At 40.0% G+C, this 27,566-nt stretch overlaps 2 protein-coding genes across 3 annotated transcripts in view; both read left to right on the top strand.

The window, feature by feature from the left end:
• Positions 1–24,146, top strand: part of ctnnbl1 (catenin, beta like 1) — a 43,844-nt gene extending 19,698 nt beyond the window's left edge. Inside the window, exons 12-16 of one of the 2 annotated variants that reach the window (XM_058085215.2) lie at positions 5,183–5,280; positions 6,237–6,317; positions 14,006–14,143; positions 15,498–15,570; positions 22,557–24,146. In XM_058085215.2, coding sequence (XP_057941198.1) covers positions 5,183–5,280; positions 6,237–6,317; positions 14,006–14,143; positions 15,498–15,570; positions 22,557–22,645 — 479 coding nt within the window. In that variant the 3' untranslated portion in view covers positions 22,646–24,146. Of the gene's footprint in view, positions 1–5,182; positions 5,281–6,236; positions 6,318–13,749; positions 13,932–14,005; positions 14,144–15,497; positions 15,571–22,556 lie in introns of those variants that run through there. The other variant, XM_078797665.1, reaches the window with a different exon arrangement.
• Positions 24,147–26,577: 2,431 nt separating this feature from the next.
• Positions 26,578–27,566, top strand: part of vstm2la (V-set and transmembrane domain containing 2 like a) — a 30,385-nt gene continuing 29,396 nt past the window's right edge. Inside the window, exon 1 of the mRNA XM_058085651.2 lies at positions 26,578–26,970. Within this exon, the coding sequence (XP_057941634.2) occupies positions 26,841–26,970 (130 nt within the window). The 5' untranslated portion in view covers positions 26,578–26,840. The remainder of the gene's footprint in view (positions 26,971–27,566) is intronic.

Below are 27,566 nucleotides of genomic sequence, written 5' to 3'. Positions count from 1 at the left end.
TGATCTGTCTCTGTGTGTGTGTGTGTGTGTGTGTGTGTGTGTGTGTACACAGAGATACAGAAGTAAACAAGTAATTTACATTGCAAGGTTCAATAGTCATAGCTCCGTCTCCAGCTTTGTCACTTCCTTAGCACATCCTTGCTCGCACCACCCAGAAAATGACTCTCTAATCAACACACTGAAATAGACAACAAGCACTGGAAGATATCAAACTGGATTGCAGTTGAATCTAATTTATTACTTCTGCCAAGCGTGAAGGCGAGAGTTAAGGCTTTTCACCCCCTGTTGGTTGGCTTGTGTGTTACTCTTTTGGTAGAATTACACAACAAACAGTAAAGATTGCCAGTCAGTGCCAAGATTATTATGGTTTGTTAGTTGCTGTTATGCGTAAACAGCCTTGACGCATTTCTATTCTATAACACCGAACTCCTTTTATACCCTGTTTCCAATTAACGCTGCGTCCTGAGAATTGAGGTTTAGGTCAGGGGTCTCAAACACGCGGCCCGCGGGCCAAATGTGGCCCGCAGGACACTAGTTTGAGGCCCCCGCTTTGATATGAAAGTTTAATGTTAGTTTGATATGGATGCTGTATGGTATCATGTACCCAGAAAAATTATTACGTTTGATTAATGTTCATGTTAAAGGTTAAATAACTGTTAATAGTTATCCTCCCTATCCATGTGGAAGTGGTAAGTTTTTGGCTATTTAAGTTTAAAGGAAATAACTTCAACGCTACCATTTAGGTCGCTAGCTCTCTAGTTTGCGAGTTAGCATGTGTCTCAAGACCCTGCAGTTGCGCAATATGTTGTAAATAAAAAAAGTATAAATGTGACTATAGTCGTGTTTTGGCATGTCTACAGATGTAAGCAGGAAGTGAACAAATGTAACAGTTCCTGATTGTAAAAGTACCAGATGGAGGGGTAGGATTTAATAAGCTTTGCTGCATGGCGGTCGAGTGGTTAGCAGCGCAGACCTCACAGCTAGGAGACCAGGGTTCAATTCCACCCTCAACCATCTCTGTGTGGAGTTTGCATGTTCTCTCCGGGTTTTCTCCGGGTACTACGGTTTCCTCCCACATTCCAAAAACATGCTAGGTTAATTGGCGACTCCAAATTGTCCATAGGTATGAATGTGAGTGTGAATGGTTGTTTGTCTATATGTGCCCTGTGATTGGCTGGGGACCCAGGAAAGGAAAAGCGGTAAAGAATGAATGAATGAATGCTTCTTCCTACTCCTTTTGGACATGTGGAACTGTGAACTGATTATGTGATGCATTCAATTGTAATCTGATGCATGTTCAAATGAAATAAAACCATTACTATAAAGTAATTTTTCAGATCATCCATATTAGTGTATCGCTTCTATCACATGTCTGATATAAAATCGCTATTCATTTATTAAACGGCAACAACAAAAGCAAGCAAGATTAGCGCCTTCCTCTGGTATAGGACATTATCTCGATTTCGAATGATAAATGTTTTCTCATCTATCTCGGTCAAAAGCTTCAAATCAGATCAAGCGTCGGTCTGATCTACTTCCTTTTTATCACCGTCCCTTTTTGTGCAGATGACATTGGGACTGATGCAAATCTGATTGCTATCTGTGTTGTCAGAATCATGCTCCCTAATCCTATTATTAATATATATCACAGGGAAGGATTTGCCGTAAATCCTTGTGTAAAGACACATTTAATTAGTGTGTTCACGTTTGCCCCCCCCCCCCCCCCCCCCCCCCCCGAAGGGACCAGATTGTGTCATATCAGTCAACTCGTAGTCTAATTCTAAAATTGGCTTTACCATTCAACTCTAAATGAAATGTTTACTAATGTTTTGTTTTGCATAATTATTATTCCTATTGCAGCGTTTGGTTTTATTGCACTGGTTTATTTAAATGTTTTATTATTATTTATAAATGTAGTTCGAATGTCGTATTCTCGTGTTAAACGATGCCAAACTTTCAGATAATGAGGTTTGCGCATTTGAAAGTGAGCCCTGAAAGAAGTTTGGAATGGCTCAAAACACTCGGTTTAAGAAGGCGTGGTAAAACCGGAGGTGTGTGATGTCACAAAGGGATGGACTTCCTTATATGGTCGTGTCTGTAAGCAGATAAGCTGCTCCTCTGTTGACTTAGCAGCAAAGACACATTTGTTGTCATTCATTTTCTACCGCTTTTCCTCACAAGGGTCACGGGGGTTGCTGGAGCCTATCCCAGCTGTCTTCGGGCGAGAAGCGGGGTACACCCTGGACTGGTGGCCAGCCAATCACAGGGCACATATAGACAAACAACCATTCACACTCACATTCATACCTATGGACAATTTGGAGTCGCTAATTAACCTAGCATGTTTTTGGAATGTGGGGGGAAACCGGAGTACCCGCAGAAAACCCACACAGAGATGGCTGAGGGTGGAATTGAACCCTGGTCTCCTAGCTGTGAGGTCTGCGCGCTAACCACTTCACCACCGTGCAGCCCATTACACGTTGATTCATTAATTCATTCATTTTCTCCCGCTTTTTCCTCACAAGGGTCACAGGGGTTGCTGGAGCCTATCCCAGCTGTCTTCGGGCGAAAGGCGGGGTACACCCTGGACTGGTGGCCAGCCAATCACAGGGTACATATAGACAAACAACCATTCACACTCACATTCATACCTATGGACAATTTGGAGTTGCCAATTAACCTAGCATGTTTTTGGAATGTGGGAGGAAACCGGAGTACCCGGAGAAAACCCACACAGAGATGGCCGAGGGTGGGATTGAACTCGGGTCTCCTAGCTGTGAGGTCTGCGCGCTAAACACTTGACCACCGTGCAGCCCATTACACATTCATATCAGGTGTAAATGCCAAAAAAATAACAACGTTTTCTAGTATGAAATATGTTATTTTCAATGTTTAATGTAACCTCCTGGGTTATATTTTCATATGTAGCACAGATAACCGCTTGTCACACACCTTGTACCTTTTTGGCTTCAATCACAGCACTGAGTCTGTGTCTCAGTCAGTCTACCACATCTGAACACTGCCATATTCCACCATTCCTCCTTATAAATAGCTCAAACTCTTGTCAGGTTGCTCGGGGATCAGGTGTGAAAAGCTCTTTTCAATCCCAGCCACAAATTCCTCATTGCACTAAGATCTGGGTTTTGACTTTAGAACCTTTTGTCTTGTTGTCTTCAAACCAGTACATGCGGTTTTAGCTTTTGCTGTATGCTTAAGGTTGCTGTCTTTTGTAGATAATAAATGTTCTCCTCAGGTGTAGTTGTCTTGCAGATTAGAACAGATAGTATTTGTCGATTTTTTTTTTTTTCTGCATTCACATTCCTCACTATCTTAACAAGCCTTCTGGACATCAGTGCTGAGAATCATCTTCACAACAATATGTTGGCATCACCATGTTTGATTGTAGGCATGGTAGAGCTGGGCAACATGGACCAAAAACTCATATTTAGGTTGAATATCGTTTAAGATATGCCTTTATTCGTCCCTCAGTGGGGAAATTTGTATTGCACAGCAGCAAGAGTACAGAGTCAGTTAAGCAGTACAAAATACACAATATAGAAAAATAAACAATATAAACAACCCAAGTATTAACAAAATCAACAGTTTTTCCAGAGTTATATACAATACGGTATGTAGATAATATGAAACGAGATGAGATATATGACCAGTCTATACACTGAGATCTTGTTAGAGAGTTAATATGAAGCATTATGGAAATACTTCACATAGAACTTAGTATATTGCATAAAACATTTGTCTGTACTGCACACATGCTCTGTTGCATACTGCACACCAGCTACGCAACATGTATGTGTTTTTATGAAGATATTTTTACTATCTGCGATGTCACAAATTAAAGTTCCGTTACTTCCACAAACGAACTGAATCTCCAAACTGGTGTACCTGCCGACCTACTGTCCACATGGCACGTTAAACGAGGTATCGATCCCACGCTTTCTCTCAGAACAGATTAGGAAACTCTTTTACTCAGCCTTGCCCTCTTAACACGCTTTTGCACCTCTGACAGCCTCCGAGAGGTCACTGCTTAGTTTCCAACTCTGTACACAAGCTATGATCAATAGCGTTCTGTTAAGGGTTTGCGAAGGTGACCACACCGATTACCGCTCAGAATAAATCGATTGAAGAGAGGTTTTTGTTTTCTACCTCGAAAATTGCAGTTAAGCAACTAGTCAATGGGATTTACTAGTGTCTAGTTCAGTGTCATAAGATTTTGTTTGTGTTTAAACTCTGCTTCTCCGGACCGGCTGCATACAAAAGGGTCAAACTTTCATTGGAACAGTATATTATTAAATTGTCAAGACTCTTCTTCGTCTTGAAGTGTCATGGGCAGACAAGCTGGAGGTCATGAAAGGCAGCTGACAAAACACAACTCCCCTTTTAATAGCCCAAAGAGATTGATTCCTGTGCCGTTGTTGCTTGGGAACAGAGAAGCACACTGTTATAGACTCTTGTTGAAAATGTGTAGTTACATTTCTTATTTTTCACTTTGGACGCTGTCCAGTCTGGATCAGTCTTAAGCTCAGCTCAGGTTCCCTATTCATGCGTGAACACAACTTTTTTTTTTGGTAATGGTTTTATTTTATTTGAACATGCATCAGATTACAATTGAAGGCATCACTAATCAGTTCATAGTTCCACATGTCCAAAAGGAGTAGGAAGAAGCAAAGCTTATTAAATCCTAACCCTCCATCTGGTACTTTTACAATCAGTAACTGTTACATTTGTTCACTTCCTGCTTTCCTAATATAATTTTTTTATTTTTATTTTTTTAATTTTTTAAATTTTTAAATTTAATTTTAGTTTTATGTTATTCATTCATTCATTCATTTTCCGCGGCTTTTCCTCACAACGGTCGCGGGGGTGCTGGAGCCTATCCCAGCTGTCTTCGGGCGAGAGGCGGGGTACACTCTGGACTGGTCGCCAGCCAATCACAGGGCACATATAGACAAACAACCATTCACACTCACATTCATACCTATGGACAATTTGGAGTCGAAGTACGAGGTGATATTTTGAACACAATGTGAGACTCCTCTTGTTCAAAGTGTCTCAAAGAAGGTTCATAGATTGTCAACATGAGTTTTTGTCAGGGTGAGTCAAGGCTATGTTTTGATGATAGTAACAGCAAACCTTTGCCTTTCCACTTCTTTGTTTCCTATAGAGCATGTTTGTTCAATTATTGGCTCCATGCTAAGAAATCTCAAATCCCAGCAGAGAAGTCGACTCCTAAACAAGTTCACAGAGAATGACTGCGAGAAGGTCAGTACTTGAGACGTGTTTTTTCCTTTTCATCTCTCGCTCTTGCTTTCTCTCCTTTTTGTTAGCTAGTATGTGATTGTGATTAAAAGCAGTTTTTATCATAATTCGCCGACACCACCCTGGACAATTTCAGCTTTGATGCTAGAATTTAGACAGTTTAACAGTGCTTTTATTTAGCCCTACTGGGAACTGTGTGTATAGCTTTAAATGGGACCTCCATCCATTTTCTGTACCGCTTATCCTCACCAAGTTTGTGTGCTGGAGCCTATCCCAGCTGTCTTCAGGTAAGAGGCGGGGTACACCCTGGACTGGTTGCCAGCCAATCACAGGGCACATATAGACAAACAACCATTCACACTCACATTCATACCTATGGACAATTTGGAGTCGCCAATTAACCTAGCATGTTTTTGGAATGTGGGAGGAAACTGGAGTACCCGGAGAAAACCCACGCATGCACGGGGAGAACATGCAAACTCTACACAGAGATGGCCATGGGTGGAATTGAACTCGGTGTCCGAATTGTGTGGCCTGCGCGCTAACCACTCGCCCACCGTGCAGCCTTCAAGGGGACCTGTGATGCTTATTTTTTTGTATGAAGTGGCGGGTTCCTGTAGAGCAGCTACACACAATAACCTGCACAAAAAACGTTCTAGAGCTTCCAGATTCTGCACCTATTGGCTGGTGACTGGTGTCCAGCCAATCACAGGGCACATATAGACAAACAACCCTTCACACTCACATTCATACCTATGGACAATTTGGAATATTAATTCATTTATTTATGTTAAAAAGCGGAGATACAGTTTTTTAGAGATTTTAGCTGCCCTAATTTTCTTTTTCTCTCTGTCTCCTTTTAGATTCACATCCTATTTTTTTTTCTTGCCATGCAGCTTTTGTATGCCGCAACACTTTCCACTTTCCAACTCCTGGCTTCAATTTCTTTCTCTCTCCAGGTTGATCGACTGATGGAGTTGCATTTTAAGTACTTGGAGGCTGTTCAACAGGCTGACAAGAGGATCGAAGGGGAGAAACATGTAAGCATTTCTCCTTTCACCTTCTATACTTCCCTCCCTGTCTAGTACACTCTGAGTAAGCTCGCTCCTTATACAACAATCTCATCATGCGGTTCATTGAGTTGGAGGAAAAACCTCAGTCATTGCTTATCAATTTGCAATATAGGTGAAAACATAAACCACAAGTAGGTAGAATAGTTTATCCAAAAGCTGTCACATTTTTTTTGCAAGAAAAAAAGATGTGTTTTTACAAAGCTTTTACGGAAGGACGCTACATTCATTCATCATAGCAATGTGAGCGTTTACAGGAAAGGAAGGACAAGCCGGACTCTTCTGAGAGGCTCATGTTGAGCTGTTTTAGTGTCTGTCGGTGTGCTGGACTGGCTGCTGTAAGATAACGTGATCAAACCTGAACAGAAAATGAAAAACAGGGTTGTGAACAATAAACGGATGCCAACAGATATGCCAGGGGTTGGCAACCCTTAGAACAGGGGTCTCAAACACGCGGCCCGCGGGCCGCAGGACACGAGTTTGAGGCCCCCGCCTTGATATGAAAGTTTAATGTTAGTGCGGCCCGCGCAAGTTTGATATGGATGCTGTATGGTATCATGTACCCAGAAAAAAATATTACGTTTGATTAATGTTCATGTTAAATGTTAAATAACTGTTAATAGTTATCCTCCCTATCCGTGTGGAAGTGGTAAGTTTTTGGCTGTTTAAGTTTAAAGGAAATAACTTGAAGGCTACCGTTTAGGTCGCTAGCTCTCTCGTTTGCGAGTTAGCGTGTGTCTCAAGACCCTGCAGTTGCGCAATATGTTGTAAATAAAAATGTGACTATAGTTGTGTTTTGTCATGTCTACAGGGCTCTAATAATGCTTTGTTAATTTTAATCTGAAACAAAAATTGTCTACCCAGCAACTATATGTGGTTTCTTAAGTTTTTATTATTTGCCGTTTTATTATTATTATTATATTTATTTATTTATTACTGATTGATTGGGTGGCCCCCAAGTAAATTGAGTTTGAGACCCCTGCTTTAGAATCAGAAGAGCCCGTTTGCCTCTACCGATAGAGACAAATATTCTGGAGACGCACAATAACAATAATCTGTTTAAAATCCAACAGAATTGCAGGAGGGCATGTGTAGTAGCTACTCTGGGGAAGGGAAAAAAAAACGATCTATGTGGACGTTTTTGAGTCGTTCAAGTGTTCAAAACAAAAATCAAAATGTCTTTGGACGAGACAAGAAGGACGGAAAACTCTGAAAACTCGAAAAACAAAAAGCCACGCTTTTTGCAGAGCAGCTCTGTAGTCCACTTTTGGCACCGCAAATCTTGACCAGGCAAATCTCTGTGATTGGTCAGCTTGTAAAACATTTCCTGTATGTACACGAATCGTTCTTTAAACATTTGCAATAAAAAATACTGTTGTAACGCATTGATTATTTGGAGCTGCAAAAACTGACTCATTTTTATTTGCCTATTCCGTTGACCATTCGTCTAATTATTATCTTGTGCTGGAGCCTATCCCAGCTGTCTTCGGGCGAGAGGCGGGGTACACCCTGGCCAATCACAGGGCACATATAGACAAACAACCATTCACACTCACATTCATACCTATGGACAATTTGGAGTCGCCAATTAACCTAGCATGTTTTTGGAATGTGGGAGGAAACCGGAGTACCCGGAGAAAACCCATGCCTGCAAACTCCACACAGAGATGGCCGAGGGTGGAATTGAACCCGGGTCTCCTAGCTGTGAGGTCTGTGTGCTAACCACTATTCCACCATGCAGCCCTCAAGGGAAAATTAGAAGCAGAAAATAGCATGTGTTAAATATATGCATGGTTTAAAATAAGGGAATGATATTATGTAAAATAGTACAGTAAAAAAATAAGGTACAAATAGCAAATACAGTAAAGAGCAAAAATATCAAAAATTATATTAGGATGTCTTCAGGTGAGTCCATCGTGGCGCCACAAATGTTATTGAGAGTCACCGTATAACCCAAACAAAATAAACTGTTAATGTGGAAAGGGAATTTCGATATGAGAGTTGGCGTCAAGAGATTTTTGCTATAAGATGACAGGAAGATGAATTTGTCAGTCAGACTGAGATTGCCACAAAAGGCCAGACAGGTTGACATTTTATCTTCCTTCACTTTTACCTTTTCTTCTCCGGCCTCTTCTAAAAATGGCGATAGGATGATTTGTGTGCAAGATAAGCAACCTTGTCTGCATGTATACCACTATCTTTAAAGACGTACTTATCCTGTCTCTCTCCCACTCTAAGAGTCACGGATATATGCAGCACAAAACACGCAACACTACAATTTCCATGTATACTGTTGTTTTCTAAAATCACAAATACTTCAACTTGCTGATATAGTTCATCTTCAAACAGCTAAAATAATGCATAAGGCTAAAAATAACCAATTACCTCAAAATGTCATCCAATACTTCTCTACAAGAGAGGAGAAATATGATCTCAGGGAAGAACTACATTTGAAACACTTCTATGCTAGGACTACGCTAAAAAGCCATAGCATTTCAGTATGTGGAATCAAACTATGGAATGGATTGAGTAAGGAAGTCAAACAATGCACAACGATGAGCCAATTCAAGAAACAATACAAGCAGTTGATGTTTGCTAAATACAAGGATGAAGAGTCTTGAACCAGTCATGATGTGCTATATATATCACTATATTGACACTTACTATGGTACCCATTATGTCATTGGATGGTCATATCACCTTGTACTTTGGTATGTGACAAAAAATACAAATACAAAATATAATTTTTTTTTAAAATTATATTAGGAAAGCTGGAAGTGAACAAATGTAATATATATAAATGCTATATATACATCACTATATTGACACTTACTATGGTACCCATTATGTCATTGTATGGTCATATTACCTCGTACTTCGGTACATGGCAAAAAAAATAAAACTAAACTCAATTCAATTTTAATTTAATTTAATAAATAAAAAAACAATTAAAAGTTATATTAGGAAAGCAGGAAGTGAACAAATACAGTTACTGATTGTAAAAGTACCAGATGGAGGGGTAGGATTTAATAAGCTTTGCTTCTTCCTACTCCTTTTGGACATGTGGAACTGTGAACTGATTATGTGATGCATTCAATTGTAATCTGATGCATGTTCAAATGAAATTAAACCATTACAATACTATACACGCAACAATACTATTTATGCCTTCAATGATTTTTCAGGTTATTTACTTTAGACGTATGGCTATCAATGACATGGGACGAGTGCTTTTCACTGATATTGGCTGATACCAATTTTTTTTATGCAAAAAAATGCAATTTTTCAATATGTGGCTTATTTCGACTTGCATTTCTACAATGCTGACCTTTCTATGAATTACAGCAAGGTGTTGAAGACCACATCCGAGTTATGTGCATCCTCTCAGCTCAACATTTTATCTCTCTGATGCACCTTCACCCCTGAAACAAAATGTATTTCTTTGCAGCATGTTGTCCGCTGATTTTTCAGAATGATAACTCAGAAAGAATTACTTTTACTTCTTTTCCTCTGCACTTCCGGACCATTCCCCCCCTCACTTTCCATGTAAGCTGCTTATTTTCCTCCCATGGCGACATCGCTTTTCTTATCTGAGTATACTGAATTTTCTCAGCTGCTTTGCATCTGTGTACCGCTGAAGACGAGATGGCACAGGAGTAGTTCCTAGAAAAAAAAAAAAAAACAACTTGATTGAAAGCAGTGGTGTCCAAAGTTTGCCCCTAGGGATATTTGCGGCCCATGTGTTTTCAGATAGGAAGTGCTCTTACTGTTACAAATGAAAAGATGAGATTACACTTTTTTTCATGTTTGCTGTTTAACTGTGGCTGCACGGCGGTCGAGTGGTTAGCGCGCAGACCTCACAGCTAGTAGACCCGAGTTCAATCCCACCCTCGACCATCTCTGTGTGGAGTTTGCATGTTCTTCCCCGTGCATGCGTGGGTTTTCTCCGGGTACTCCGGTTTCCTCCCACATTCCAAAAAACATGCTAGGTTAATTAGCAACTCCAAATTGTCCATAGGTATGAATGTGAGTGTGAATGGTTGTTTGTCTATATGTGGCCTGTGATTGGCTGGCGACCAGTCCAGGGTGTACCCCGCCTCTCGCCCAAAGACAGCTGGGATAGGCTCCAGCACCACCGTGACCCTCATGAGGAAAAGCAGTAGAAAATGAATGAATGAATGAAATTGTCCATAGGTATGAATGTGAGTGTGAATGGTTGTTTGTCTATATGTGCCCTGTGATTGGTTGGCCACCAGTCCTCTTGGCCAAAGTCAGCTGGGATAGGCTCCAGCACCCTCTGGAGTGACCCTCGTGAGGATAAGCGGTAGAAAATGAATGAATATTTAGCTGTTTAGAATTTGTTAAACTACTTTATATTGAGTTTTGATGGTTTACTAAACAATAAGGTTGAAGAACATAAAAGTGGACCCCCGAAATTCTTACATTTTTCTGTTTCTGGCCCATTATATATTCATTCGGATTGGCACTTTTCTTTTGGAATGAGGTGTATACAAAGGTTACATTCTTTCCGTTTGAGCAAATAAACCGAATGCAATCGGAATATTTGGGTCCATGTATACGTGGCTAGTGAGGATTTTTATATACCAGTTCTTTTGAGAAGATGATGACATCCTTCTGACGCAATGCGTTGACAGTTGATGAATTGTTTTTCATCTCCACGCGTCCTGTCAGTGAACATAGTGCCTGAGCCGCTTTGATTGAGTCGTGTTAATGAGCTGAACCGCAAAGGCATAATTGGGTTCTGGACTGTCATCGATCTTTAGGGACGAGGGCCCGATTAAATCCGAGATGATGCAAATGTCACGTGTGGTGCCATTAAGCGCCACGCCGTAGGCTATTTATTTTAATCAGGAAAGCTTTGAAAAGTTGCCCTTTTTACCTGATTTACTGTGTTTGCCTTGTTAAGCTTGTTGTTTTTGTTTGTTTGTTGTTTTTGTCAGAGAAACATATTCTTTAGTAGAACAGGGGTGTCAGAACATTTTTCACTGAGGGCCACATATTGAAATTTTACATTTTACTGGGTCAATCAAATTATTTCTGTTTTGTCAACAAAATCATATTTTAGAGCAGGGGTCTCAAACTCAATTTACTTGGGGGGCCACTGGAGCTAGGGTCTGGGCGAGACTGGGCCGCATCAGGTTTTCCAAAAAAAAAAAAAAAAAAACGCATTTATTAAAAACAGAAAAATGAATAAACTTTGCTTTACACTTTAAACTTTACACTTTAAATATAATAATAAAACACCAAATAATAAAAACTTAAGAAACCACATATAGTTGGTGGGTAGACAAATTATTTATTTCAGATTAAAATGAACAAAGCATTATTAGAGCCCTGTAGACATGACAAAACACGACTATAGTCACATTTATTCTCTTTTTAATTAAACTGCAACTGCAGGGTCTTGAGACACATGCTAACTTGCAAACTAGAGAGCTAGCGACCTAAACGGTAGCCTTCAAGTTATTTCCTTTAAACTTAAATAGCCAAAAACGTACCACTTCCACACGGATAGGGAGGATAACTATAAACAGTTATTTTACCTTTAACATGAACATTAATCAAACGTAATAATTTTTTCTGGGTTCATGATACCATACAGCATCCATATCAAACTTGAGCGGGCCGCACTAACATTAAACTTTAATATCAAGGCGGGGGCCTCAAACTAGTGTCCTGCGGGCCACATTTGGCCCGCGGGCCGCGTGTTTGAGACCCCTGTTTTAGAGGGTTTTTAACATGTATTTTTCTGCAGGCAAAAATCTACCCACTAGCGCCACCTAACCCCCCCCCCCCCCCTACATTCTGCAGGACAGTTTACATTCCTTCCACTTACAGAGGTAAAACTGATTGTGTTGCCGTGGCGATCCCACGGTTTTACACGCCAATGCCCCTCTTCCCCTCAGGTCTGCTGCTTAATCTCTAATGGTGATTAATGTGACCTGTGTGCCTATTGGCAGCACCATGTTATTGGCATACTGACGCGCTTGCTAAGATGGATAACTATGCAAGGCTGCATATGCAGGAGTGTGGCCTTTTTTTTTTTCTGTTTAGCAGTGAAATCAATTGATTTGTGTGTCTGGTCAGTGGTGAGAATGGATTTGAGGAAAAGCTGCAAAACAACACTTAAATTAAAACACTGCTGGTTTTGTATGTCTCTCTTGTTTGTCGGGTGGTTTTTTGTGTTGCAGGAACAATAGAAGCCAGAGAGCTGTTTCCCTTTTTTAGGCTCCTGATGGAAACTGTTTCATTTTAACGCCTTCTCCTTTTGTTAGTGTTGTTGTCTTGCCAGTAGGAATAAACAAAAAAAAAACACTAGTTCAATTTTTATGTAATTAAATTTATACTAGTGAATACCCATTTGCAATTGGCATAACAAAACATGATAATGGTTTTAGTTTTATTTCATTTGAACATGCATCAGATTACAATTGAATGCATCACATAATCAGTTCACAGTTCCACATGTCCAAAAGGAGTAGGAAGAAGCAAAGCTTATTAAATCCTACCCCTCCATATGGTACTTTTACAATCAGTAACTGTTACATTTGTTCACTTCCTGCTTTCCTAATATAATTCAAGTATTTTAATTTTTTTTAAATTTTTTTTACAATTTTACTTTTTTTTTACTTTTACAATCAGTAACTGTTTTTTTTGTTTGTTATTTAAATTTTTTATTTTTTATTTGGGCAAATATATGAAACATTACAGTGCATTTCTTACATCAATGAAAATACAACGTTCCATTATTTACATTTGTATTCAACTATCTGATCACAAGCCCAAAAGGTGTAGGCTGAAACAAAAGCTTATAAATGCCTACCCCTTTTTGCAAGATATAATCATGTTCATGCCACAGTCTTGTTTTCCCCTGTTATTATTATCATTGTAATATTATTATTGTTATTATCATTATTATCATTATTTTTATCATCTTTATCATTACCATTATTATTGTTATTACTATCACCATTATTATAATCATCATTAATATTACTATTACAATATTAATTGTTACATTTGTTCACTTCCTGCTTTCCTAAAGATAGTTTTTTTTTTGTCATGTACCGAAGTACAAGGTGATATGACCATATAATGATGGGTACCATAGTAACTGTCAATATAGTGTCTACATGCATCCCTTTATGCCTTCAAATTTTGCAGTTATCACAGTTTTTCTAAAATATATTACTAAATCATGCTGTTTTGTGGTTGAATACAGCATATTAGTTAAATAAAAACACATCTAATTAAATAATTCTATGTATATATACATATATATATATATAGTACCTTTCAAGGTACCAAAAGCACTTCACAGTGAAATCATTATTCATTCACTCCTCAGTCACACACTGGTGCTGTTAATCTACATCTGTAGCCTCGGGGTAGACTGACGGGAAGGTTGCTGCCAAGTTGTGCTTACGGCCTCCAACCAACGACCAAATATTCATTCACATTCATACACCAGTGTGGGCAGCACCCGGGGCCAACGTGGGTGAAGTGTCTTGGATACAACACTGACTGAGATAGGGGGGAAGTAGCGATTTTTCCATTATTTTATTATTATTTTTCTATTGTTTTATCATTGCTTTTGAAGTATTTTTGACTTTTTGTGTGTGTTTTGTCACATGAAGGAGATGGTGCGCCACGGTGAGATACTGGACGACAACATGGAGGATGAGTTTTACCTGCGTCGACTGGATGCTGGACTCTTTGTTCTTCAGTCCATCTGCTACATTATGGTGGAGATCAGCAATTCGGGGCTATCGCAGGTACACACAAAGAGTTGATTATTGTGGTTTTCCATGTTTTTTTGGAACCATTTTATTGATATAGACTTCAGCAATTTTAATAATACAGTAAAGTCTCGTTATATCGATATCGGTTATAACGAATTACTACTTATTACGATACTATTTTCATTTCCCGGTAAATTTCTAGTCTTTTATGATATAATTAGTTCTGTTAGTACGATACCCGGTTATTATGACAATCCGGTTACTACGATACCCTTTTCATCTCCCGCCAGCCAATTTGGTCTGCTTATATCGATACAAAAGCAGCTTAAATCAATCTTTGCTTAAGGATTTCAATACCAAAAAAGAACACGGCGAACGGCTGCTTCCAGTCAACTTTATTTTTCACACTTCTACCACCAGAGCGCAGCACACACACCGATTCCCGCACTTCCATGCTCAACCCGCCCCACATAGCTGGCCAAACACATGCCTGCAACAGAAGAACCAACTGACATAGCATACACACCTATTCCGAAGACACAAGCGTACAAATACATGTATTTAATTGTGTTGTATTCAGATATCTTTTTATCGCTTGCAATAATCACTGTTTTTCATATGTACATGGCGTTCGTTGGTCCTTCTGTTGCAGGCATGTGTTTGGCCAGCTATGTGGGGCGGGTTGAGCATGACCTGTGAACCAGGAAGTGCGGGAATCGGTGTGTGTGTGCTGCGCTCTGGTGGTGGAAGTGTGAAAAATAAAGTTGACTGGAAGCAGCCGTTCGCCGTGTTCTTTTTTGGTATTGAAATCCTTAAGCAAAGATTGATTTAAGCTGCTCGACATTGTTCTATACTATAGAACAATGTCGAGTGCATTATTGCCCACTTTTAATGCAGTTCGGCGCAGGATCGGATATATGGATAGTCCGGTTATATTGGTATTTTTTCCGACTCCCGAGAATATCGATATAACGAGACTTTACTGTACTTCGTAGCTTTTTATTTTACTTAATAGAAGCTATTTATGATAAAGCCAGAAATTCAACTGCAATTATGTTTTTTTTTTTAAATTTTGCCCATCATCAATCAACAATCGTTATGTGAGACATCCTTCTGTGTGTTCTAAAGACAAAAAGAGGCAGCTCATGAATGGACAAAAATATTCCTTCTACTCCAAATGTGTTTTATTGTTTTATATGCATGCATTGACCAGGTATTAACAAGTACAGTACATTATAATAACATATACTACAGTTTTTTTTGCTTGCACTTGCACTAGCAACATAGAAACCAATGCTACATCGACCATTATTTTTTCCAAACTCAAAATAAAAACACAAGCAGCTGCTTCGATATGAACTCCACACCTCTGTTTTTGTTATTTTAGCTGCAGCAGAGAGTTCATCAAATTCTCAACTTGAGAGGAGGCTCCATCAAAGCCGTGCGTCACATCATGAGAGGTGAGTCAATAAATGCAGCAGTAGTAATTAATCTAACATTAAGGGCTCTAATTTCGTGGCACAGCCCACGCAGTGCTAATTTAGTCCAGCGCACCACTGTGAGCAGCCAAATTGGTAGCCTCGGCTGCGCCGAGATGGGCCTGGCGGCGCACCAGGGGAGGTGTCCACATTTTTCTGCTTGTTGCAGTGAAAATTTTATGACAAAAACAGTGCGCCAAAGGTGCGCTGAAAGCTCGTCAGGTTCGACCTGGTCTATTCTTGGCGCAAGCGAAGTGCACCCTACGTAGTGGTAAATTGGCTGAGAGGCGCACAATGCAGACACGTCACCAAAACCTCACAGGCAGGTTTTGCAGAATGTTAGACACATTTGAATGCAACAAGCAACCACTATTTAATGTACCCGCCTGAACCAGCATGTACATTTTTGTATTATTTGTGCCATCGCATCTGATCAGATCATTTATTCATTCATTCATTTTCTACCGCTGCCTTTGGGCGAGAGGTGGGGTACACCCTGGACTGGTGGCCAGCCAATCACAGGGCATACATACACAAACAACCATTCACACTCACATTCATACCTATGGACAATTTGGAGTTGCCAATTAACCTAGCATGTTTTTGGAATGTGGGAGGAAACCGGAGTACCCGGAGAAAACCCACGCATGCACGTGGAGAACATGCAAACTCCACACAGAGATGGCCGAGGGTGGGATTGAACACAGGTCTCCTAGCTGTGTCTGCACGCAAACCACTCGACCGCCGTGCAGCCCATAACTTTGTATCGTTATTATTTATCTTAACATTTAAAAAATTTTGAACCAACATAATTAGTCAAAGAAGCACACTCTTGGCAGTCCGGCACAGTCCGGCGCACCCACGCCTCCCGTCTCTGCACCATAATAAAGAACATACCAGTCACCAACACAAGACGTCAGTTTCACAATCCGCATAGAGTACAACCACATGAACACAGAGATGGCCGAGGGTGGAATTGACGCAGTGGTCTGCGCGCTAACCACTCGACCGCCGTGCCGACCCTGATCAGATCAAAGACGCATAATTAGGGGACCTGCACTTTTTGGGGAATTTTGCACATCATTCACAATCCTCATATGAAACATGAACACATACTGTATTTTCTGCACCTAATTTATAAATGAGTGTGGTTGAAAATTTCAGCATAACAAAACACAAGTATGGCACATAGTGTTCGGCAGTTATCCTATATGGCTCTTCGTTGGGCAGGGGGGGCACAAGCACGTTTTATTTTTTCCACAGTGGCATCTGGCCGTCCTATATCATAGTGTGACAAACCTCAAGAGGCTCCACTCACCCCTTCCCCACAATCCCCCACGACCTCCCCGGCCTCTCTAGCATGTAGCCGTGTAGATAGAGCAATCCGTCACGCAAGCCTCTGCCAAGAGCATGGCAACACTCCAGTCGTATCATTGTGTGTGTGGGAGGAAATTGTTGCGTTTGTTTCCATATTTGCATCAGCAGCTCCATGTCGCCAATGCTTTTTTCCCCCTCATATTTACAGTGAAGAAAATAAGTATTTGAACACCCTGCTATTTTGCTATTTCTCCCACTTAGAAATCATGGAGGGGTCTGAAATTTTCATCGTAGGTGCATGTCCACTGTGAGAGAGATAAACTAAAAAGAAAAATCCAGAAATCACAATGCATGATTTTTTAACAATTTATTTGTGTGATACAGCTGCTAATAAGTATTTGAACACCTGAGAAAATGAATGTTAATATTTGGTACAGTAGCCTTTGTTTGCTATTACAGAGGTCAAACGTTTCCTGTAGTTTTTCACCAGGTTTGCACACACTGCAGGAGGGATCTTGGCCCACTCCTCCACACAGATCTTCTCTAGATCAGTCAGGTTTCTGGGCTGTCGCTGAGAAATACGGAGTTTGAGCTCCCTCCAAAGATTTTCGATTGGGTTCAGGTCTGGAGACTGGCTGGGCCATGCTAGAACCTTGATATGCTTCTTACGGAGCCACTCCTTGGTTTTCCTGGCTGTGTGCTTCGGGTCGTTGTCGTGTTGGAAGACCCAGCCACGACCCATCTTCAATGCTCTGACAGAGGGAAGGAGGTTGTTCCCCAAAATCTCACAATACACGGCCCCAGTCATCCTCTCTTTAATGCAGTGCACTCGTCCTGTCCCATGTGCAGAAAAACACCCCCAAAGCATGATGCTACCACCCCCATGCTTTACAGTAGGGATGGTGTTCTTCGGATTGTACTCTTCATTCTTCTTCCTCCAAACACGCTTATTGGAATTATGACCAAAAAGTTCTATTTTGGTCTCATCTGACCATAAAACTTTCTCCCATGACTCCTCTGTATCATCCAAATGGTCATATGCAAACTTAAGACGGGCCTTGACATGTGCTGGTTTAAGCAGGGGAACCTTTCGTGCCATGCATGATTTCACATCATGACGTCTTAGTGTATTACCTACAGTAACCTTGGAAACGGTGGTCCCAGCTCTTTTCAGGTCATTGACCAAGTCCTGTCGTGTAGTTCTGGGCTGATTCCTCACCTTTCTTAGAATCATTGAGACCCCACGAGGTGATATCTTGCATGGGGCTCCACTCCGATTGAGATTGACCGTCATGTTTAGCTTCTTCCATTTTCTAATGATAGCTCCAACAGTGGACCTTTTTTCACCAAGCTGCTTGGTAATTGCTCCGTAGCCCTTTCCAGCCTTGTGGAGGTGTACAATTTTGTCTCTGGTGTCTTTGGACAGCTCTTTGGTCTTCGCCATGTTACAAGTTAAAGTCTTACTGATTGTATGGGGTGGACAGGTGTCTTTATGCAGCTAACGACCTCAAACAGGTGCATCTGATTCAGGATGATACATGGAGTGCAGGTGGACTTCTAATGGGCAGACTAACAGGTCTTTCAGGGTCAGAATTCTAGATGATACACAGGTGTTCAAATACTTATTTGCAGCTGTATCACACAAATAAATTGTTAAAAAATCATGCATTGTGATTTCTGGATTTTTCTTTTTAGTTTATCTCTCTCACAGTGGACATGCACCTACGATGAAAATTTCAGACCCCTCCATGATTTCTAAGTGGGAGAAATAGCAAAATAGCAGGGTGTTCAAATACTTATTTTCTTCACTGTATGTGCAAAACACATCTTTGATTGTTGTCACACTTTAGTCTGTTTACATTATACAACCTGTCAGGAAGTGTATATTTGATGATACATTTAAATGATTTATTCATGTCTTTCGCTGCTTGCAATACACAGAGATGCAGTACTTTATGCATATTTATATCCATGTTCTTGTAATAGCTTGTGTGTGTGTGTTTGGGGAGTTTGTGTGTATTTTGCGCCTTGCTATTTTCAGATCCAGTTTTTGTTGCCTTGACCATTCCTTCCGTCCTTCATTCCTTCCTTCATTCAGTCCTGCATTCCTTCCTTCATTCATTCATTCCTTCATTCAGTCCTTCATTCAGTCCTTCATTCATTCCTTCATTCATTCCTTCATTCATTCCTTCATTCCTTCCTTCATTCCTTCATTCCTTCATTCCTTCATTCCTTCATTCCTTCATTCCTTCATTCCTTCATTCAGTCCTTCATTCCTTCCTTCATTCAGTCCTTCATTCCTTCCTTCATTCAGTCCTTCATTCCTTCCTTCATTCAGTCCTTCATTCCTTCCTTCATTCAGTCCTTCATTCCTTCCTTCATTCAGTCCTTCATTCCTTACTTCATTCAGTCCTTCATTCCTTACTTCATTCCTTCCTTCCTTCATTCCTTCCTTCCTTCCTTCCTTCCTTCCTTCCTTCCTTCCTTCCTTCCTTCCTTCTTCCTTTCTTTCTTCCTTTCTTCCTTTCTTTCTTTCTTCATTCATTCATTCCTTCATTCCTTCATTCATTCCTTCATTCCTTCATTCATTCCTTCATTCCTTCATTCCTTCCTCCCTCCCTTCATTCCTTCATTCCTTCATTCCTTCCACCCTTCCTTCATTCCTTCCTCCCTTCCTTCATTCCTTCCTCCCTTCCTTCCTCCCTTCCTTCCTCCCTTCATTCCTTCCTCCCTTCATTCCTTCCTCCCTTCATTCCTTCCTCCCTTCATTCCTTCCTTTCTTCATTCCTTCCTTCTTTCCTCCCTTCCTTCCTTCTTTCCTTCCTTCCGCCCTCCCTTCCTTCCTTCCTCCCTCCCTTCATTCCTTCCTTCATTCCTTCCTTCCTTCATTCATTCACGGGTCGCGAGGGGTGCTGGAGCCTATCCCAGCTGTCTTCGGGCGAGAGGCGGGGTACACCCTGGACTGGTGGCCAGCCAGTCACAGGGCACATATAGACAAACAACCATTCACACTCACATTCATACCTATGGACAATTTGGAGTCACCAATTAACCTGGGAGGTCAACCCACTCATACACGGGGGGAGAAGATTCAAACTCCACAAAAAAAGATGGCCGACGGTGGGTTGCCTTGACCATTATAACCAAAAATGGCTCACCTTTTTTTTCTATAATAAAGTCCTCTCAGGTCCGTAGCAGATGCGGAATATACAGACTCGCATATCGACTTAATGTTTACTGCTAACACTAGCAGTATTTTATAAGTATTTATAAGTATTACAAGTATTTTATATGTTATACCAGACAGACTGGTAATGATAAAACGATATCGTCCCTTTTCACCGATGTGTAGCCGATCGATCGGCGCACCGTTATTTGTTATTGTTCAGTTTATGATGTTGAACGGATCACTACGGTTCCATATTACTTATTACTGCACAGGTACGTAGTGTACCAATTAAGCGGCCAACCAATCAGTTCCAATGCTTACAAGGTGAAACCAGTAGACAGAAACCACATCCAATAGACACACAGTGATTAATGACAAGTATAATGATATCATAAAAAGACACCAGATGGTTGACTGAGTTGGCCGTACTTAGCAAGGTTTCTTTTCTGTTTTATAAGTTAGATATTTTACACAGCTTTGATCACCCCTTGCTTTAAAATGAATGTAATTTATTATTGTATATTTAAACATTTACAAGACAGCCAACATCGGGGGGGGGGGGGGGGGGGGGGTATGCTGCTTTTTGTATTTTTGTAGCAGAGAGCAAGAGAACTACTTCTACTTTTTACTCGGCACACCAGTCCCAATCGGCAGCCTGAGTAATACTGATGCTCACTTTTGTATTGTCCTCTGCCACGTTGCCATGACGACAGCTTAGTGCCGTATCATTGTGCTGGGGGAAAAAGGTTTCTGAGGAAAAAAAAAAAAAATGAGGAGTCAACAAATCTCGAGACATTTGTGTCTAAAGCTGAAGAAACTTCAACGCATGTTTTTTTTTTTTTTTTACTGTACCTCGAACAGCTCTGCAGGCTCTTTTCAGGAACAACCTCCTCCTTTCTTAATCTTTCTGTACACCCACTCCCCCCCACTCCCCCACCCCACCTACTTTCTTAACCTTCCTGTAATTCCTACCTCAGATGGCGGAAACCCCATGGAGGCTGCAGAGGCTGCAAGCTTTTCTCCTTGCACAGCAGTCCTGCAGACAAAAATGATACATGTGGACTTTTACTGATCACAAGCAGAGGACACGTTTTAGTGGAACACTTTTTTCACTCTATATACACACTGGTGTGGGAAAAGTGTCGGGTCCGCCCTCTCTTGTATTTATTTGAATTTGATTTTTTTTTTTTTTTGCATGTTTGTCATGAAGAAATTCAACATGTGTTCTCTATAACAAGACATTGGGTTCAAGGTGTATGCTGTTGTCGTACTGCATTGAAGACACTTATTAATTAAGCACCCTTACTGCAAAAAAGGTCAGTAAGGATAATTCATAATGCCGCCTACAGAGAATTTCATTCATTTTCTACCGCTTTTCCTCATGAGGGTTGCTGGAGCCTATCCCAGCTGTCTTGGGGCGAGAGGCGGGGTACACCCTGGACTGGTGGCCAGCCAATCACAGGGCACATATAGACAAACAACCATTCACACTCACATTCATACCTATGGACAATTTGGAGTCGCTAATTAACCTAGCATGTTTTTGGAATGTGGGAGGAAACCGGAGTACCCGGATAAAACCCACACATGCACAGGGAGAACACGCAAACTCCACACAGAGATTGCCGAGGGTGGAATCGAACCCTGGTCTCCTAGCTGTGAGATCTGTGCACTAACCACTCGACCGCCGTGCAGCCCACATACTAACTCCTTATTTCTAAAATCACAAATACTTCAACTTGCTGATATAGTTCATCTTCAAACAGCTAAAATAATGCATAAGGCTAAAAATAACCAATTCCCTAAAAATGTCATCCAATACTTCTCTACAAGAGAGGAGAAATATGATCTCAGGGAAGAACTACATTTTAAAACACTTCTATGCTAGGACTACGTTAAAAAGCCATAGCGTTTCAGTATGTGGAATCAAACTATGGAATGGATTGAGTAAGGAAGTCAAACAATGCACAACGATGAGCCAATTCAAGAAACAATACAAGCAGTTGATGTTTGCTAAATACAAGGATGAAGAGTCTTGAACCAGTCATGATGTGCTATATATATCACTATATTGACACTTACTATGGTACCCATTATGTCATTGGATGCTCATATCACCTCGTACTTTGGGACGTGACAAAAAATTAAATAAAAGTAAAATAATATAAAAACAAAACAAACTATATTAGGAAAGCAGGAAGTGAACAAATGTAACAGTTACTGATTGTAAAAGTACCAGATGGAGGGGTAGGATTTAATAAGCTTTGCTTCTTCCTACTCCTTTCGGACATGTAGAACTGTGAACTGATTATGTGATGCATTCAATTGTAATCTGATGCATGTTCAAATGAAATTAAACCATTACCATTACCCCAAAGCAGGCTGCTCAAAATGGGGTTTCTTCCAAGTGTACATAATGTCTCCTTTTAGCCGTCATCTACACAAAGTTTCTTTTCTAACCTTTGCATGTATTTGTTTGCAGAGTACGCTGAGAGCATCGGGGACGGAAAAAGTGATGAGTTCAAAGAGGCGGAGCGCAAAAGGATCATGGACCTTTTAGAGAACTTCTAATGTATTTTCAGTATCGGCCGGCCACACATGGAAAATACAAACACCTATTTCTGTTCCGTATAGCGATCAATTCTAGGCCAAGTAAACCATTAAAAATCAGGGACAAGTGTGCAGCACCGCAAATCTTCAGGCTTAATGTTGATCCCCTGGCTGCTTCTGTTGTCTTTTCTTTTTTTTTTCCTACCAACCTTTTAGTTTTTGTAATAAAATGTGGTAATAAAATCCTGATAGCATGTTTGCCTTATTTGAAAAATGCCACCGTGACTGCATTTGTCAAGACTTCTCATTAAAGCTTCCACAGATGGGGAACAACAAAAGCTGTACCTGCAGTTGTCTCTTGACAACAAAAAAGCCAGATATGCTATTTGCTTTTTTTCCTGAACCCACCACGGAGATGTACAACAAAACCACTGTCATATCTTCTATGCAAGGTAATGTAAATAACACTTTTTATTATTTTTGAACTGACCTGATCACAGTGAATCTGGTAAGTAACAAACCCAAATTATTACTATGTGAAACTGTAATTTTACACATTTTTGTATGTGGATTAAATGTTTTATGTACCACCAGTACATAGTTGCCGCAGGTGTGGTCAACAAAAACAACCAACCACGGGGGGTCTCATATTAAAGCATGGTCAAGCAACAACGGCATCAAGGTAATCCATAAGGTAATATGCTCCTTACCACTAATACAACATTGGTTCTGTTTCTGCTGCTATGTTGTGCAAACCCCCAACTACCATTAGAGTATTTACAGTAATCCAGCCACTTCAAAGTCCAGCATTATTACCAGTCATCATTAGTAACTTAAAAAAAAAAAAAAAAAAATCACCCAGCAATAAACCATGACTAGAACACAGCAGCAGAACCTCATTTGCATGTTTTATTAGCAGAGGAGGGCAGCGTGCATCTCTTATCAGCGATTAGGACTGCGTCGTGTTCAACAGCAATTTCACAGCTGAGGGGAGGGCAAATAATTGTGTTTTCCAAATGACTGAGTGCGTACACGGCACACTGCTGAGACACCGTCGGCACCTTCCTTTCTTTTTTAACAAAGAGTCATGAGACCACCCATCCTGACAACCGTTGGCTGTTAAGTGCTTTAACATGGTCGTCTTATCTTCAAATACAAATTGCTGTCCTTTCAGGAATGGTAGAAATATTCCAATATCTATGAAATAGCCCAACAAATCATACAAAAGGGTGAATCATGTATGAAAGAATACACCGTTTCTATTTTTTTCTAGTCTTCTGCCGTGGCCCACTCGTCATTTGGTTCAACGAGGTGTGTACAAGTTACCCTCAGGCGAGTTGTGTACAAGATCAATGGAGAGACAAAAGAGAGAAGTACAGCTCCATTAAGTCCAATAGTCCATATCATAGTGGGGGGGACGCTGTAGTTTCAGCACCTTGGAGAGCAGCACCACAGCCAAAATGGACTGTGCCACATATATACTGCAGTAATTATGATACTTGGTATGGTTTTTAAATATGTTGTTAAGTTATATATTACAATGTTGCCCCTTCCCCTCATGGAAGCTGGGGTAGGCTCCAGCTCAACCCAGAGCAAAATGGACTGTGCAAAAGCCACATATACTGCAGTAATTATTATACTTGCTATGGTTTTTAAATATGTTGTTCAGTTATATATTAGTATGTTGCCCTCTGCTTAAATGGGTACCCCTCAAGGAAGCTGTGGTAGGCTCCAGCTCAACCCAGAGCAAAATGGACTGTGCAAAAGCCACATATACTGCAGTAATTATTATACTTGCTATGGTTTTTAAATATGTTGTTCAGTTATATATTAGAATGTTGCCCTCTGCTTAAATGGGTACCCCTCAAGGAAGCTGGGGTAGGCTCCAGCTCAACCCAGAGCAAAATGGACTGTGCAAAAGCCACATATACTGCAGTAATTATTATACTTGCTATGGTTTTTAAATATGTTGTTCAGTTATATATTAGAATGTTGCCCTCTGCTTAAATGGGTACCCCTCAAGGAAGCTGTGGTAGGCTCCAGCTCAACCCAGAGCAAAATGGACTGTGCAAAAGCCACATATACTGCAGTAATTATTATACTTGCTATGGTTTTTAAATATGTTGTTCGGTTATATATTAGAATGTTGCCCTCTGCTTAAATGGGTACCCCTCAAGGAAGCTGTGGTAGGCTCCAGCTCAACCCAGAGCAAAATGGACTGTGCAAAAGCCACATATACTGCAGTAATTATTATACTTGCTATGGTTTTTAAATATGTTGTTCAGTTATATATTAGAATGTTGCCCTCTGCTTAAATGGGTACCCCTCAAGGAAGCTGGGGTAGGCTCCAGCTCAACCCAGAGCAAAATGGACTGTGCAAAAGCCACATATACTGCAGTAATTATTATACTTGCTATGGTTTTTAAATATGTTGTTCAGTTATATATTAGAATGTTGCCCTCTGCTTAAATGGGTACCCCTCAAGGAAGCTGTGGTAGGCTCCAGCTCAACCCAGAGCAAAATGGACTGTGCAAAAGCCACATATACTGCAGTAATTATTATACTTGCTATGGTTTTTAAATATGTTGTTCAGTTATATATTAGAATGTTGCCCTCTGCTTAAATGGGTACCCCTCAAGGAAGCTGTGGTAGGCTCCAGCTCAACCCAGAGCAAAATGGACTGTGCAAAAGCCACATATACTGCAGTAATTATTATACTTGCTATGGTTTTTAAATATGTTGTTCAGTTATATATTAGAATGTTGCCCTCTGCTTAAATGGGTACCCCTCAAGGAAGCTGTGGTAGGCTCCAGCTCAACCCAGAGCAAAATGGACTGTGCAAAAGCCACATATACTGCAGTAATTATTATACTTGCTATGGTTTTTAAATATGTTGTTCAGTTATATATTAGAATGTTGCCCTCTGCTTAAATGGGTGCCCCTCAAGGAAGCTGGGGTAGGCTCCAGCTCAACCCAGAGCAGTGCATCCGATTTAATTCATATTCCATAAAATGTTAACACAAAATACTGCATCATAGATATGCAAATTGTCATTTTAAAAATATTTATATATTAATTAAAAATCACAAATGTTGTGATTGCTACTGTAAAAAGAAATAGACGGACATGGAAGATTTTTGATTGGTATGACTATTACGTGCAGCCTTGCCCTAAAATGGATTAAATTTTTAAAAAATCCCTTAAAATTCTACACAAAGTACTCCATAATATTAGAATGAAATGGTAATTTTAGAAATGTTTCCAAATATGTAAAAAAAAATATATATATATAGTATATAAATATATATTTATATATATATATATATATATTTCTAAAATGTTAGATTTTTTTTAGTAATTTTTAGTAATTTTAGAAATGTTTCCAAATATGTAAAAAAAAAATATATATATACAGTAATTAGTAATTTTAGAAATGTTTCCAAATATGTAAAATATATATATATATATATATATATTATTTGTAAAAATGTAAAAATTATTTTTTATTATTTAAAAAAAAATATATAATTTTTTTATCTTTTACCGTTTCAGCTCATCAAGCAAATTTATATATTAGTTAATTACAACGCAACTGAACACAAAATACATATTTTCAAAACATTTTTTATTGTTAACATGGAAAAAAAAACAACTAAAATGCTACATTATCTCACAGATTTGTACATGTTCCTATACATTCCATGTGTTTTTTTTAATATGACAGATACTTTCAAAAATGTATTAAATGTATGCATTTTTGACAACATTTGTGTGTTCCTCAGCATTCCATGTATATTTCTGACACACGTTTCCCTTAAAGTAAATGATTTACTGTACATAATTGTAATTGTAAGATGAGTGATCAATATGCTCCGGTGTTCTTTCCCCCAACCCCCCAATAATTAATGCTGCACAGCTCTCGTTCGGGTGACGTCTCCTTCCGCCGCAAATAGAGCCGAGGCAGCGCTGGGAAAGGCGGAGTCAGTCATCCCCCGGTGAGCTGACACATTAGAGGAGGAAGACTGCAGACACTTGGAGCTTGTGCCTGCTTGCTGTATCTCATCTCCAGATCCAACACAAACAAGCCGGGTGGATTTAAAACAGCGGCAGGAGGAAGAGCAAGGAAACAAAAAAAAAGAGATTGGAGAACCTCCACCCCATGTGAGCAGGACAGCGTGGGGGGACATTAAAAAGAAAAGCCAAGACAAGAGGAGCCATGGGAGTCTTAAAGGTGCTGCTGGGGACTTTACACTATGTGGGACTGTGCGTGCAACTTGGCGTCTCCACCGGCAGCAGTAGACACACTGGACACGGACACAAGGAGAACCACATCATTCACAGTCACGGTAGGTGTGCAGCACACGCCCGCATGCATCACCAGTGGATGGCTGGTGGGTGATGACATCCACTCCCACGCATTGAAAAACACTCAACTATAGTAGGACAATTTTGTAGGATGTTTAAAAAAAAAAAAGGTACACATGCATTATGTAATAGGAGTCAAAGTTCTACCTTGATGAAATACTCACTTTGTAATATATCTTCAATTATTATTATTACTGTGTTATCGCAGTTATTCATAGTAGTGCTAGTCTCATTGAACAAATATTTCTTCCGATATAACTACATAAAAACAGTCCAGCTTGTTATGTGACTTGTAATTATTATGTTAATATATTACTATAATTTATAACATTTCTCTTTTGGGGGGTTTTGATGACATTTGATTAAATAGACCCCCCCACCCCACTAAATAATAAGAATAGTTAAATATATATATATATATATATATATATATATATATATACAGTATATGAATCCAGCAGGAAGCAGTGGCTCACAAGTATTTACTTAACATTTTCCAGCAGGAAGATGGTTTGACAAGATGTGATAATGTGTGTTAATGCACGTTTTGTACACGCTGTACTGTTTACTGCAGGGA

Source organism: Doryrhamphus excisus, linkage group LG17 (assembly GCF_037039965.1).
Source record: "Doryrhamphus excisus strain RoL-2023G ecotype Guam linkage group LG17, RoL_Dexc_Guam_v1.1, whole genome shotgun sequence".
NCBI lineage: Eukaryota > Metazoa > Chordata > Actinopteri > Syngnathiformes > Syngnathidae > Doryrhamphus > Doryrhamphus excisus.
Note: the sequence above shows the minus strand (reverse complement) of the source record. Positions and strands in the feature narration are given on the sequence as shown.